This window comes from Astatotilapia calliptera, chromosome 7, assembly GCF_964374335.1.
Source record: "Astatotilapia calliptera chromosome 7, fAstCal68.1, whole genome shotgun sequence".
Lineage (NCBI taxonomy): Eukaryota > Metazoa > Chordata > Actinopteri > Cichliformes > Cichlidae > Astatotilapia > Astatotilapia calliptera.
Window position 1 is genome coordinate 2,550,333 of NC_137428.1, and position 16,627 is coordinate 2,566,959.

General features: G+C 43.5%; 1 protein-coding gene across 1 annotated transcript in view; it reads left to right on the forward strand.

Annotated features, from left to right (window-relative positions):
• The first annotated feature begins 307 nt into the window (after nt 1-307).
• The window catches only part of LOC113025072 (polypeptide N-acetylgalactosaminyltransferase 18-like), a 181,076-nt gene continuing 164,756 nt past the window's right edge, over nt 308-16,627 (forward strand). The window contains exon 1 of the mRNA XM_026172462.2: nt 308-958. Within this exon, the coding sequence (XP_026028247.1) occupies nt 709-958 (250 nt within the window). The 5' untranslated portion in view covers nt 308-708. The remainder of the gene's footprint in view (nt 959-16,627) is intronic.

Here is a 16,627-nt window from a genome sequence, read left to right on the forward strand (position 1 = left end):
TGATCTTACATTAATATAAATGTGACGTGTAGTGCGAAAGATGACCTCCTACTGTGACTTGGATGATAAAAAATCATTTTCTCAGTCATGATTTTTAATAAAACAGGAGTGAAGCTCACTTCCTGCAGTCCCAGCACAATCTGTCACCAAACTGCTCACACTTGAACCCACAGGCTCACCTGTAGACTCACCTGTAGACTCGGCGCTCGCGCACACACGCGGTATGCCGCTCCTTACTTACTCGAACCGGTTTGGTTTCCGTTACCGCGCCGCGCCGATCGTCACTGTTTGGGTCGTTGCACTTGAGTTTCCTCACATTCCTCCCCTCCGCCCTCCTCTGTGCGCTCCAGCTGTGTGTGGGGGCGGGTAGACTCCAGCAAACCCCTCCTCCTACCCTCCTATTGGGCTGTGCAAGGACTACGACGCGGTGGGATGGGTTGTGGGGGGTGGGTTGCTGCGTCTCACGGCTTTGCGGCTGAACTCGCCGGTAGCTTAGCGGGACACCGTGTTTTCATCTCTGGGATTAAAACCTGAAGTATCGCTCGTGCGGCAGTGGAAAGCGCTGAAAGCCTCCGGAGGATGTGGAGATGCTGATCCGGGCCCGTGAGCGCGCACAGGCGAACTGACTCGCTCTAGTTCCGTTTGGAAACATTTCTCGAGCGCGTCCTCTCCTGGCATCCACCTGCCTGCCCATGGAGGGACGTCGCGATGCTGTGCACAAGGAGAACTAAAACTTTGGTGTCGACATGCGTAATCCTGAGCGGTATGACCAACATCGTGTGCCTGCTGTACGTCGGTTGGATCACCAACTACGTGGCCAACAGCGGTCCTAAAGTTGCGGAGAGCGGCGGCGGCGGCGAGGCGGAGAGAAAGTTGGAGGAGGACAGCAAAGGTGAAACCCTGAGGATTATCGAGAGGCTGGACCGGCTGGAGAGCGTCGTCAACGAGCACATTAAAGGTCAGAGCAGCCGCCGTGGTTACGGGAAAGTTTGGAGCCTCCGGGGAAACGCCGGGCTCGGCGTCATTGTAGGAGCAGTGCGGAGTGATAAAGCTGCGATCCCCGCACAATAATCAGTTACACGAACATTTCTGCTGTTGCTTTTCTGTTGATGTAACCGGGGCTGAGCGACTAGTTAAAGGGTTAATCAACAGATTAGCAGCTAATGGAAATATTTGAGCCCCATTTGTCCAGCGCGTGTTTCAGATTAAAGTCACAGCTCCACCTGTGCACCGAGCCTCACGGAGACTGCTGCAGTCCATGTGATTATTTGCAACATGCAAACAGAGCCTTTTAAATGCTGTGGAAATTTTCCACTGGAATATACAATGTATCAGACCTGCTACCCAGATCTCATTAATAAATTAGCATTGATTATTTTATTAACAAAGAAAAACAAGAAACTGTCACGTAAGCAGTAGAAAGCAGACAAATATGTAAAGTATGGAGACTGTTTTGCATACTTTAAATGCAGAAAAAGAGCTGTGGAGCAATTTAATTACGCAGGCAGGACCCACACGGCCCTTTTTCCATCTTACATTACTGCAGATCATGTTTCAGCAGCCATGTGCTCCTGGCTCTGTGGATGACTCTTGCTTTGCCGTCCTGTACATCTGTGACAGGTCACCCTGTTTCTCATTGGCTGTGAAATAATTGCGGAGCCTTGTGTGACATGTTGTTTATCAGTTAAAGTTAGCCAATAAGCCCCACCTTCGCCACCACAGTGCTTTAATATTATAGTAGAGCAAGAAAACCTGGAAAATTCACATGTGAGAAATAAAGTGGAGACGTTCCCCTGCTGCTTAAAGGAGGCAAATCCATGAATTTATCCTTCTCTCACAGCTGCCTGCAGGTCTTGGAATAGCAGACTTCTACACATGTTTAACAAAACATCGAAGCACTGTGTGGCTGCAGAGGGAGCTGTGTATCAGTCCACCGGTGGTCCAAGTCAGAGTGATTACAGAACAGTAAAAGTATCACATGATTCCACAGATTCTCATAAGGTGTGAGCTCGCAGCTAAAGTGCCTCGATGTGCCTTTTTTAGGGTACAGCTGCTTGTCGCTGATGCAGAGCCCACTGAGGCTGTGGGTTTCAAAGATTTTTGTGCCTGAGTGACACAAACAGGGAAAGCTAAAACGTCAATGCACTCCTGCTCGTATTCATATCTGTGCTAAATGGTTTCTGTATTATCTGTAATGTTGAAAGTTCTTCGTCTGCCAGTTTCTGTCAGTTCTGGACTTCATGAAACACCTTAACATCCAACAAATGTTCTCACTGTTCAGATCCAGCTCTGGTGAAGGCAACCAGTCATCTCTCTGAAAGGATATTTAGATCTGGCTCCGTGTTAGCATTAGCCGACTTCTCCCAACAGATGGTGGTCGGGGTGAGGAATGCTGAAGCCATAAGTCTGTATAGTTGTGTGTTACCAAAGCATTCCTGATGTGGGACACTTGTATCCTAGAGAGAGCGTACCATAAAATAATGGTACAATGCTTTTAAATGGTGCAAAGTTGGTTACAGAGTTACACCCTTAATTTATTTTCTATGCAGTACTTTTCCCTGTTAGCTGGAATCCAGGGTGTCCAGAGAAAGAGTCGACCCACAACCTTCTTCCTGTGAGGACGCAGAGCCAACTGAATGAAATGTGTGCGAAAGCCTTTCATTTAATGTGACCTCTCCACCTGATAACCAGTGAACAAGCATAGTTTCAGAAACTAGAAGGTGTTAGCTTGCCAATTATTTGCCCTTGCAGGTACTGTGCAGTGAGGGTTTCCTTTGGGTATACCAGCAGGGTGAAAATTCCACATAAACCAGTAGATGTGCACCCTAACCCCATACTGACCAACAACAAGAAAACCCTTTCAGCTCTGAAAAAGTTCGGTCCAGTGATTTGCTCTGGGGGATCACATGTATTTCCAAAGATGTGATTTTGTTAAGGAGCATAGTGCTTGTTATTTGTACTTGAGTCCATTCATGCTGCTAATATATGCATTTAGTGGCGTCTGAGCTGAGTAGAGCCTCAAATCCATTGATAGTTAATGTCCCACTTTAATGTACTATTTGTGTTTGCTTCATCACCCCATTTAAAGCCCTCTCTGGACAACTTTTAAAGTCCAACCTATATTCAGGAACAGATTAGTTCAGTTGTCTAAAAGCGTCATCGGTGTCAGAGCTGGATAAATGTTTCTACAGCTGTCTGAATCTGTGGACGTCTTCATTAAAGGAGACCGTTCATTTCCAGCTCTATATTTTTATTATAGGGATTTTATTTCTTTGTTCACAGTTGAAAATAATCCTTATTTCATGCAGGCCCTCAGCTCGTTCCTGCCTGAGAGCTGAAGCCGTCATAAACAGACGTTTCAAACAGCAGGTGTGTGTGCTCACTGATGACCAAAAAAGGATTTCTCCTGTCTTTGACATCATAAGCAGAACACTGCTTTCATATCTGCACATCTGTAAATAAAGTTGACCCTCCTCATTCACCTCGATTCGACTCTTAGAAGAAAAACAAAAGCTTAACACAAAGTTGTATCAGTGTGTTGATTCCTGACTTAGATGCATCTCCTAAAAGTATAAAGTCTTTCACTTCATTCATTGCACCTGCATGATAGGTGTGAATGAAACTGACAGAAAGGAAACTTTGCATACAGCACAATGTTGCACGTGGGGATACCTTTGACCAATATTCTGACCGTTTTCCTGAAGCAACATTAGTCATCGTGTTTACCGGACACATCTGTCGCCAACATGGGTGTAGTCGGGTTGGTAATTTCAGCGGGTCTTTGCGAGCCGGATGGTTATGCAGACAGGTGTGCTCTATGGGCGTCAGCGGCCGTTGCATTGTTTTCTCTTGGCCTTCGTGCATTAATTACGCTGCAGTTTGCTGTGTGTTTTCAGGCATTTGAATGAGTTAGCGGTGTTGCTTTATGCTACAGACACAAGTCTAAAGCACTCTCTGCATATGTTCTTGGTTAACATCACTTGCCCTAAAGCTGATCCGCTTTGAGGGGTGCGTTTGCAGACTAAAGCTGTGCCAGACGTTTGGATTTTGTTATAAATCTGTCTTTAACCTGGTGTTACTCATCCAGCCTCATCCAAGACACTGCAATCCGCGCAGCGCAGGAAGCAGCCGGGACTGGCACGTGCAGCCGCGTGGTCAGGTGCTGATTAAGGGAGCGCTTCATTCGTTTTTGCTTTGCATTCTTTTGGCAGTGCATGGATTTTCAGTATCGCTCGATCGCAGTCGTTTCACTGTGGGAAGCCAAAATCGAGATCAAGATTAAAATTTGATTAATTGTGCAGCTTTAATACAGACCCAAGAGAAGAAGAAAAACGGTATCAATCTGAAGCCTGAAGCTTCTGGCTCACATGGATTACCTCGACATGCACTGACATCATTATTTCAAATTAAAGACATGTTTAATATGAGGATGCACCGCTGGAACGGTTCATATATGACAGAAAATAAAGAAAAGAGAATAGGTTCACCCCAAAGAACTGAGTTTTCTATGTTTACTAGCAGCGAGTGAGGATTTTATCCATCCGTCCATTTTCTTCCACTTATCTGGGGCAGGGTCATGGGGGCAACAGCCTAAGAGAAACCCAGACCTCTTTCTCGCCGGACATGCCTGGAACAGCTCAATCAGGAGGCAGCAAGCTGAGGGGATACCTGCCCGACCCGCTGCCTCTCACCAAGAGCAACTCCAGACTAGGACCGAGTCCGTCCCCTCTCCAGGAGACTGGTTCCAGAGCCCAGGCTGTGTGTCTAGGTGAGCTAGACTATATCTAGCTGGTACCTGTTAATGTCATGCAGTAGCTCAGGCTCCTTCCCCACCAGAGAGGTTACGTTCCATGTCCCAGTCACTAGTCTCGGTAGCTGGGGATCGGTCCGCCAGGGTCTTGACACCTGGCCCAGCACACACTGCACCCGACCCCCTCCGCAGGGTGGGCCCATGTCCCCTGGCTGGGCTGGGCCCCCAGGCGCTCGTCCTCGGGCACCCTCTCCAGCTCTGGCCCCGGGGCGGGGCGCTGGTAACCCTGTCACAGGCAGGGTGAACTGTTCCCTAGATTTCACACTCATAGAGATTTTTTTGAATCGCTCTTTGTGTGGTCCCTCACCCAGGACCAATTTGCTGTGGGAGACCCTACCAGCGGGCAAAAGCCATCCAACAACATCTACCCAGGATTTTATTCATTGATAAAATGATTCCGTGATACAGACACAGAGGGCTGCTACTCCCCCTGGATACTTCACATTTTAATTATGCTCCTCGGAGATGTGCATCAATGAGTCAACAAAAATTAAAAAGTGGGGCAAACTCTTTCCGTATCCTTTGCTAAATGGGACAGTACATGATCCAGTAACTGAGCGCGGGATTTAGGAGAAATATGCACTGCTGAGTTGATTAACACCGGAGCTCTGCTCTAATGCCAATAGTCGGCGAGAGAACGCCATTCCTTGGAAAGATAAGGGACCTAATTTATCAAACATCTCTGAGAAAGACTGTTGATCCAGGATTAATTTTGTGTTTCGGATGAGCTCGTCGAGAGCACGCTCCTAATCAGAAATGCTGAATTAATGCTGTTGAGAGGAAAAACATCATTTCTCATGCAGAGATGTATAACTGTGGTTCGTTTGTGCAGGGAAAAGATACGATTTTGCATCAGTTTTAAGAAAACTAAAGAAAAAAGGTTTTTTGTCTTGCATTTAAAATCATGAGAATGTAAATCATGAAGTTTCTGAGAAAAGAACTACATTTTATTCGAGCAGTATTTTTATTCAGAGCCTTTTTATTATATATAAAAATGGACATTTCATTCACCAGTGACCAGGAGAGCAGGCCTTTCTTTTTATACCTCTGCTTCAAACTAACTTACATTTCTGCACATTTTAGATGGGAAATAATGCCGATTTTTACCAAAGAGCAGCTGAGAAAAGCAGTTCATTCTCTCAAGCATGACCTGCTTTTTTTTTCATATATGGATGGATTAAAATCTCAGGAATTGAAAGAAAGCTGGCTGTTGGGTCAGATGTGTGCCTACAACAGGGGGCAGTCTGTTTCCACTCTGGACGGGGATATTTAAGGGTACTGGCCCTCTGATTCAGAACCAGTTTCTCACAAGTGGGCAAAGACGAGTGAAGACGTCACGTTGTTTACTGTGGCAAAGAATTAAAAGCAAATCTGAGGAGATGCACACTTTTACACACGCCTACATATTCTGATTTAAAGCAGCATCTGTGTTTTCTAATGCGGCTCAGAGTCTTTGTGCAGAGATGTGGGTATTATTAAAGCACACTCATCAGTAATGCGGAGAATGGCAGGCTGATGGTTTACTGAACTGTTCAGAAGCGGTAATAGAATCTGCACAGGCTTTAGGGTTACAGCGGGTGAGCAAACTTAGCCTCTGGAGTGCTTGGCACTCTGCTCTCCTCCACTCTGCTCAGCCCTCGGGGCCGGTGCCAGATTACATTATCAGCCAGAGGCTGATGTGTTTACGTGTTTATGCATTGTCACTGATACAAAATGACCGGACTGCAGCGCTGGCATGCAGGTTTGAGGATAATACGGTGCTCAGTATGCAGCAGAAAATATACTTCACAGGCTTGACTTTCATTGGCATTGAATTGAAAGCTGACTCAGAGGGTTTGTAAAGTTTGAATGATTGATATATGAGCATATTACTAATACTCAAAAGCACTAAGGTTCCTGTACTTCTGACATTTTAATGGTGGTGTGAAGACTCAAAGCAGCAACTGCACATCGTGCCGTTTCAGGATCTCAGACTTGTTCTGAACTAAGACCTTAAATCATTGACTAATGGACCCCAGTGTTTTCAGCACTGTCTAATCTCATGAATCAGTACTGGAAGATCAGGCTAACTCATCAAAGAGCTCAGAGGCACTGTCTTTTAATAGCATTTAACATTCTCATGGCGTGCTCATGTTTAACCTAAAAAACCAATCAAATCAAAGTCTTCCTTTGAGTCTGAGTATGCAGTGGCCTGATTTAATGTGGTCAATTCCAGAGGTTTGTGATGTAGATGAGTTAAGGACAAGTATGTTAAAGAAGCTCAACTAAAGTTTTATCAAATGCACAATCCTGAGTCACATGAACCAAAAACAACACCTCAGATAAAACCTGTTTGAATCCAGGACGCACTGCGTCTCAGAGTCATTGGAAAGTTATCAGCCCATTGAATGGTTGTCATCTGTCCAGTCAATATAATCATTCATAAACAAATATCGATAGCTTCCCCTCCCTGAGCCTGGTTCTGCTGGAGCTTTCTTCCTGTTAAAAGGGAGTTTTTCCTCCCCACTGTCACAGACTGTTTCCTCATAGGGATCTTCAGTTTGTTGGGCTTTTCTCTCCAGTATTGTAGATCTTTACCTTATGATATTGAGTGTTTTGACCTTAGTTGGGAAGTAAGATTATATAAATGGAACTGAACTGAATTAAAATGCAAATAAAAATCCACAGGTGGATACTGAAGTCGTGGCGAGCTGTGACTCCCAGCTGTCTGCTAGGCCTCAACTCCACAAATTCAAGTGACTGACGTAGGTGACTCAGCTGGGTTTGTGGTCTTGGGACCTCTCGGAGCATTTTTAACGGAAATTGAATTTATCTTCCAGCGGTGTTGAATTTGCCGGTTGGAAAATCTTATCACTCCACTGGAAGTTGCCAGTAGTCCTCTCAGCTTTTAGCTAACCTCACACGCTTGGCCATTGTTGGCAAGTTTGACTCCAGCTCAGGGCCTAACATCTGTTGGCTACAATACATGCTAGGCATGTGCTGGTAGCCAACAGATATCTCCAATTTAGCCACCAATATGGTAGCAAGAAGCGTATTTAGTGATACTAGGATAGAAGAAAAGGGTGTTCATTCACAGAAGCAGCCAGTTGGTCAGACTAGAATTATTTAGGAGAGTCAGGAAGACGTTTATCTTTGTTTCACGCAGGATCACATTTATGTAGCACATCAGTCTCACACTCTGCTGTCAGTCTCCTGGAAAAGGTCACAAAGATTTTCTCTGACAGTTTTTTTTCTTTCCTTCTTGAACATCTTTTCATTTTTGACACATTTGACCTTCCTCCAATTTTCACATTCAACATTGTTTTTTTCTTCTTCTCTGGTCTGGGATAAATTTCTTTTTAGTCAAAACTTCATCCAACTATGGTTTCATTAAGATCATAAAAAGACACTTTATAATTTCATCTTCTGTAAGAGCTCTGCTTTTATTATTGACTAGTTCTAGAAACTCCAAAGCTGATTTCTTTTTCTTTATTTTCTTTTATTTGCCCGATATTGTTTCATCTATCTTTATGCAGCTGATTAAATTTGGTAACAGTTGATGATTTAGTTGGCTGAAAGGTGAGATGATGTATAGTATTTAACAGTTTATATGAAGTAAAAGCGTAGGTTAGATAATCCCAAGATCTTTAACATTATGTTGTTGATTTATATACTCACAGATGTCTTTCTGGACCACGTAATGCTGAACCCTGCTGGCCTCCAAAAAGAAAACCACATCTCAGTTTTAGGCTGGATTTCCGTTTTAGTGAGCTAAGCAGAAATGAGATATCCCGACTCTGCCGGAGCATATCAGGTGATCCCTCTGGCTGTTGCCATGTTGCGTGGCAGGCTTTGCAGAGGCACAGGTTAAGCAATGAAGAGATTCAGGTCAGCAAGCAGTGTGTGGCTTAACACATTTGTTTACAACCATCCATTTCTGCACCGTGGAGCTGGTGTTAAGTGAGCTATGCATGAGTGTAATTATGGAGACGTAATATGTGTTCTTGGCCACTGTTACTACTTTTTTTGGTCTTATGTCTGCTCACACGTGACGTTTTGATTCGTGCTCTGCATTGTCTGTTTCCACCCTGCCAACAGACTTATTTTTAGGAGTTTCTTTATGAGTCAATGCAAGCTGATCCATGTTGACAGTGTTCAGAAGAGGAGGAGGGTGGACTTCTGAGACTCTGTGTGTGTGTGTGTGTGTGTGTGTGTGTGTGTGTGTGTGCGTGTGTGTGCGCGCATGTCTCAGTGCAAGTCGGGCATCTTCGTGTCATCAGAGGTGCGTGGCATTGGTGTGAGATCTGATGCAGGTGTCAGCGCTTGTGCATTGTTGCATGAAGAAGAGCATCAGCGTACCATCCTGTCCTCAGTCGGTTCTGGCTGTCATGACACTGCAACACTGGGAGGTGCGCTGGGAAGTGTGTAGACAGAAATCCGTTTTTGGATCTCTTTTTTTCCCCTCATGGTCGTGCTCCAAGATGCCCGAGGATAACACAGAATGATGCTACTGAGCGGAAGAGCAAAGGGAAGAAACTCCTTCGCCTCCCTGGAGAGGTTACTTTCTTTCCTGTGAATGTTAAAGAGCTGCAGGTTCCTCGCTCTCACACGTCTAAAATTCAAAGGGAAGGTGCTAGGCCAGGTGTGATAGTTTTGCAATGACTTAACCTTTAAGTCCTTCTTTGATTGGTCAGATGCAGGAGGGCGATACAACTCCACGAGTGCCACTTTCTTTGAATAAAAGCCAGCAGAGTTTGTAGCGCTGCCTCCCTGCGCTTGCACTGCCCTGAGCCCGACCGCAGCGAGCACATTATTGAGTTACGCTGTGACTGGGCGCAGATCTCTGAGGCGGGATCTGACCTGCGCACAAAAATGATATTTCCTGCTGGACACAATCTGATTAAATATAATTACTAAACTGTTTCATAACCTCTTCCACCAAATTGTGTTATGTGCTAAGTAGCCTCAGGAACCAAAAGGCGCTTTATTTTTATTTTTTTTGTACTGTGCTTTCTCTTCTTTGGTGTCATGAAGGGTCATTCCATATAAACTCAGCCAATATTCCACTTTTCCACTCAGAATCATCTCTTGCTCTTTCTCTATTTTTATTTATTTATTTTCTATTTTTGAGGAAAAACCTGCCCGAACCTGATGTGCACTTGGATTCAGCAGGTCCCTGAAGCCAAAGCATTGTTGTTGTATAGAAAATGTCTGGATCACTGTGTCTTTTCTCATATCTTCTCACATCAGATTAGTCTATTAAAAATAATTTCCCCTTCGAGGTGTAAAACCACAGCGCACGATGATTAGTAGCATAGCAAGACTTTATAACTGACAGATTCCAGCTGTGCAACTGTAATTAGATTTTTTTATATCTAAAAATGCATTTAGACATTTATACTGTGACGGTGTACAATCTAAGCTGACAATGGCGAAATTTAGGGATTTAAGACCAATTCACAGCACGTCTGCTGCAGAATCCAACGCTGCATACTTTCTGGCCCAGGATTTTATTTTCCAGTGGATTCTGCATTCAAAGACAGCAAAAAGATGAAGGTGAAAATAAATACAATCTGCTGTGTGTGCAATCTAATGATTGCATATATTGCTTTTTAGATGGGCAACAAAATTTACTGTGTAAAAATGGAGATGCTGAAAATCCCCATTCGTTAGATTTTATTACTAGATCGTTCCCAGCGCCTACAGTGGCGGTTGGTTCAGACTCGTCTCCTGTCTCTTTGTCTCTTTCTTGTCTCTTTCCTGTATCACTGCCACATCGAGCATCGTCTCTTTTCATTCATGTGCTGCTGTGTCGGCATAACACAAACCCAAGGCTGACTGACCGAAAGCCGCCGCTTTAACGTCTCGATGAAATCGATGACGGCTTCGACATTTTCCACCTTTTATCTTGGAGCTGTGGTTTGACTGGCCAAAACAAAGTATTTACATATATCTGCTTGGACTCTGAAAACTACTGGAGAGTATATTTACAATGTTTTAATTGCTTTATATGCAGAGTACACGATCACTGTGTAGCTTTAGAAACCAGATCCTTTGTGATTGTTTTGTCATTTCCAGGCTACTGAAGAACATTTAGGCACACCAAACTCTTATCATTCAGAAAGACTTTTGAAATAATATTAATTTGAACACATTGTAGAAGCTCCGTGGGGTCGTTGTTTAGCAAGGGAAAGGACCTGTTTCATCCTCAGTCAAACATGTGGAGCTACTCACTGTGGCGAGCAATAAGGCAGTAGCTTCTGTTTGTTTTAACACATGTTAATAGAAATAAAATTCCATTATTCACTGGACACGACACAATCAAACAGGAGTGTGAAAACATGTGAACCAAACAACGAGCATTATAAAAATATCGGATGGACACATTTTAATTTAATTGTATTGATTCTCGTGCAGTTTGGACGAAGCGTCTGACTGTTCTCCACACACACACACACACACACACACACACACACACACACACACACACACACACACCTTATAGACGTCTCCTTGGCAAAACAGTAGCACAGTAATCAGCTGCCACGGGTTAAGGGGACACCTCTAGAATTGTAGCTAAAAATCTGTGCTGGGTTCCACTTTTAAAGACGGGGCACTGCACTCGCACACAAAGGAAATGATTATAAATGCGACGTTCATCAAGTTTAACTGGCTGCCATTGTGAGGAACCCTTGATTAGTGCTCTTTAACTACAGCCTAGCATCACTTCAGCCATGTGTAATCTGAGGTAGTAGATTAATAGAGCGAGGGAGAGCGTCCTGCATGGGTCAGTGTTTGTTTTAATTTTACTGACCCTTTATGTAGTCATGGTAAAAAGAAAGTACACCCTACTGCAGCTCTATGGGTTTATATATCAGGTCATAATAAAATAATCTGGTCCTTTTGAAGGGTTTAAAACTAGTCTAGTGCAATCTAAGATGATTAAGTGCATGCCATTATTTATTTATTTAACAAGACCATAAAAGAAAAACATTAAATGTATTTATCTGGATGCAGAAGCAGTGAAACTAAGTACATCCTACTACTTCCCCAAGAATCAACAGGGTCAGCAAGAGCTAGGACCTAGGGCTGGGCTATATCATACCGTTCACGGTAATACCGGTGTAATTTTGGGCAACGATAGGAAAATGAAATATGGCGATAGAATGTGGGTAAAACGCGCATGCGCAGTGCCTTTGTTTACATACGCACATGGCGACGACGCAGAACGAGAAGAGCGAAAGCAAATCGTTGAATGAAACCATGAACCAGAACTGGTTTGTAAAAATGCTGCAGCTTCAGTGGTGTGGAACTGGTTTAGCTTTCGTCCGTCAGATACACAACAAAGCACTATTTTTGGTAGCGCATGCTAACGGGCCGTCGTTATTACCGTGTTGTTTGGAAAATACGGCGCACTTAAAATCAATCCTTTGATTTTTCTGAAAGTCGACAGAGCCCCTTATAACCCCGTGCGCCTTATGTATGAACTCTGGTTGTGTTACTGACCTGGAAACGATTTTATGTGCACGGCGCTCGAAAATCTGTCAGATGTTTCAGTACGACTTTGCTAAGCTACGAAGCCGCACCGCTTGATGGATTGTCGGAGCATTGCGGCTAACGTAGGCGGAGCGATACGTACTGTGCTTCAACATAATGTTACCGTATTGTGTGTGTTTAACCTCTTTTTAAGTGTTGTGGATATTATACATGGTTATGCTGAGGATGTGTCGGCCAGTTTCCACTGGAAATGCCTTTTGGTTAAACTGTCAGCGAGGAATTTGCATTTGCACTGTGAAATTTTATATAACTTTAATGCAGATAAAAAAAACAGCTGCTTGTTTAAGTGAAAATACATTGATGGGGTTTTTTGCACTAATAAAGTTGAGGAGTTGTAAAGTATTTTGTCTCGTGTCAATTATATCATCAGTTATGTCGTTATCGCAAATTTTCAAATGTATATCATGATAAATATTTTTGGTGATATCGCCCTGCTCTACTAGGAGCTGCTTATCACAGTCGCTTCATTAACTGATCATCAGCAGATGTGAGTGTACATGAGCAGCTCTGTAAAAGCAGAGGTTGTGGCAGTTTGCAGGTGTGCAGCATGAAGGTGCCCATTAACACAACGCCAGGGAGGAAAGAGACGATCATCTCAGAGAAGCAGTTGTTGCCATCAGCCTGGGAGGGTTGTTGGAAGTGACTGATGAGGTCACACTGAAAATGAATACTTGAAGCTACTCAATCATGAAGTGTGCTTAGTTTTTCACACACTGTATCTGTTTTAACGGCTTAGATTTGACTGAATAAATGACACAATGTTATATATGATATGTTGTTCTTCTGAGGTTGGATTTAAATAAGTTTAGAACCTGGCAAGCATCAGAGGATGTATATTTTTATGACATCATGACATGTAAAACCTTAGAGGTGAAAGAACACGTGCTTTCCTCCTCACCTGACTGTATGCTGGTAAAAAAGAACGATCAAAAGGAGAAAAGTTCATGATCTTTACTGACACGCTGTGATATCTGATACTTGGTTGCAATTTCAGAACAACCTGTCAGCAATAGTGCAGACATACAAAGAGGATTTATAGCAAATGCATACATACATTTAAAACAGTGCCCCAGCAAACAGACAGGCATGCATGTCTCAGATCAGCACATCACACTGAATAATGGAACAGTCGGATGTGAGCATTAGCTGAGTGAGAGTTGGGGATGTGCTATATGAACACGATGCAGGCTGGATTAAACTTCTCTTCACATCAGTATCACAAACGTCACGCTGATAGTTTTATTGCTGCAGCGCTGTCACAAAGTCATTATTGGCTTAAAAAGGGTTTTCCAATATGGCATCACAACTACATGAAGCACGCTAATACAGTGAGAGACATAACTGCCTGTACAGGCTGTTAAAAGAACACGGTGTATACACAAAGAACTGGATTTTCAGGAGTGGATTTGAAGAGTGGACAGGTCAACAGTCTGCTGCAGCCTGTTATTGTTTGCAGCAGCAAACAATAACTGTTGTTGTTGTTGTTGTTGTTATTTTTCCACAAATACAAGCTGTTCAGCAAACAAGGCCATGATTAGTTAACAGTTTATCTGCAGTTGTTCAGCTGGTAGCCGTTTGTCCCTGAATCATCTACACTCTCTGTGTCGCCCTCAGATCCAGAGAGTATCTGAATGCCACACAGTGAGACTTACAGCAGGATCGCTCTCCTGCTCTGAGTGAGGCAGACAGTAACGCTGCCCTCTCCCACCACCACCAGAAACAGAAACGGAGACAATGCACTATTGATTTTCACAATCAGATATTTTAAATTATTATATAATCACATTTGGCGTATTTGTTGACAGCTCCAGTTTGTACTCATATCTAAACGGTGACGAAGCCACTCTGCTGACTTTGTGCAGGTGGTTTTCTCCAGAGACGGGGCTCCGAACAGTTAGCACCTCGTTGAAATGAAACACATTTGGCTGAACGATGTGTGGGATGTGAGGATGAGATCGGAGCAGCCGAATGTTCTTTTAAAAATTCGATGTCATGCCGTCGCAGAAGGCAGCTCACACAAGGATGAGACAGACAATGAGTAGAGTGTTTGTGCAGGGAGCCTTGACAGCACTGAAGCTCACTTCTTGTGTCTTGAGACATTTATAAACACCCAACACGATCACTATGAAAAGCCTGTGAAGTTTTCCTTATTTTGAAAACACAAAGACTTTCCCAAACTGCTTGCATCCCCGTCATTGAAAAAATCTTTAATTATAAGGATTTAAGCACATACAGAAAAAACACAACAATAGTGCCATAGTTGGCTTTGCAGCGTTTGATCTCGGATAGTAAGTGATCTGAAGCTTATCAGTAGGAGCCACGCTATCAGCCTCTCGGCATTTTGGCTCCGCAGACACATTTTGTTCCCTCGTACGAAGATGATTTTGGTGAAATATACTTTATTTTTATCCCCAAATGGTTTGCGGATGCAGCTGAAATAGCACTGATATGAAGCATCACTTATTAGTTACAACAACGTGTCATTCGCTGCCCTCACTTTACGTTCACGCTGCATCAAAGCCCATTTCAGGCAACAGAAGTCCAGGAAGAGCTTCTGAGCTTTGAGTCTTAAAAGTTAATTTGCCAGCTCTGGCTCTGGTGCGCACCTGCAACTTAACCATGATCACGCTGTGTCAAAAGCTGTCGAAATCCACATTCATCCCTCTCGCTTGGTTGGTCACAGCTGCTCTCTGTGACCGAGCAAAAGTTTTATGCCCGCCGGGAAGAAGTCTGTCTGCAATAAAGGTGTAATGCTAGATTCACTGTCGGTTCGCCAATACAAAGCTATCAATGTTCAGGTTGAATTAAAGAGCAGCTTATTGCCCGATTTTTACCTTGAACATGTCAGCTTTACATACCGAATAAGCCCTGAACTTGAGATCACTGCAGAGCTAATCAATGATGACATGCACTGGTTCGCATGTAGCACTTTTCTACTCGAGTGCTCGAAGCGCTTTTTACAAGATTCCCCATTTACACCTAAGTGCTTTTTATCTAAATGAGCACATCAGGGAGGTTCAGCGTCTCGATCAAGGAGGCAGACGACCAGTCTTCCAGTTAGTAGATGACCTACTCTGCTTCCTGAGCTGGTGGCCTTTCTAATATTTTGGCATCAGATTATTCACTTAAATTCAGCTTTATTTATATAGCTTTATATTGTAAGATAAAGACTCTACGCTAATACAGAGAAACCCCAACAATCAGACGACCCTGCTATGAGTAAACACTCGGCGACAGCAGGAAGGAAAAACTCCTTTTTAACAGGAAGAAACCTCCAGCAGAACAAGTCTCAGGGAGGGGCGGGGCCATCCGCTGCGACTGGTTAGCAAGCTGCATCCATAAACTGTACAGGTGCATTACACAGACACAGACATCTGCTAATTAACCTCCTAAGACCTGAACTCTTTCATAACATGCATTTTTAATTTCTCTTTGCTATTTGGGCTGATTGGGACCTGATGAATGTAAAAACAAAACTTACCAGATTTTTTTTTTTTATTACCTGATTTTTGTTTCTGAGAAAAATTAAATCCACGTATGAGGACATTAGTTTTAAATTTTGACAGAACAGTGGCAGTATAACGTCCTCGTAAGTGGATGTCAGGCCCTTGTTGAGCAAAATTTAGTACAGTCCAAAATGTGATGCCCACATATGTGGATGCCAGGTCCCTGCAGGTTAATGCTAATTAAGATGCTAATAAAAAAAAAAAAAGGACTTCCACATTAGGTTCTTGCTTTGTTTAGACCCAAGGTGATTGCACATGTAATAAGTAGTCAGTATAAAGTGGCTTGATAAAGCCGAATAACTAGCTTCCTGTTTAGTTATCTGTGTTAAACACATAATGTTGGTACTTCGGTTAGAAATGCAAAGCAGGCTCCTGAGGATCTGTGATGGTCCTGTGAGAGCTGAGAACACAGAGGTTCATTAAAGAAGAAGACCGTGCTTACGGCAGTCAATATCCACCCTGTCACTTTCCACACAGCAGCACACATACGCTCAAATCCACTGGGGATTCATAATGGACTTAACCCTCAGCACTGAGGCTCTGTGCAGTACTTTGTGGGTTTGACTTGACATACATCTGCAGACTGGGTTGTGAGCCACGCTCACATACACGCACCTATTTTAAATCCCAAATGCAGCATAAGCTAGCAGTTCAGCTGCTCTTGCATACATTTGTCTGATCCCGTAAGCAGGAAGTGTGTAAGGACTTTGTGAAGTGTTGTACTTTTAAATCTGCGCGTCTGTGGACACACATGAGCGAGTCAATCAGCCGGGCA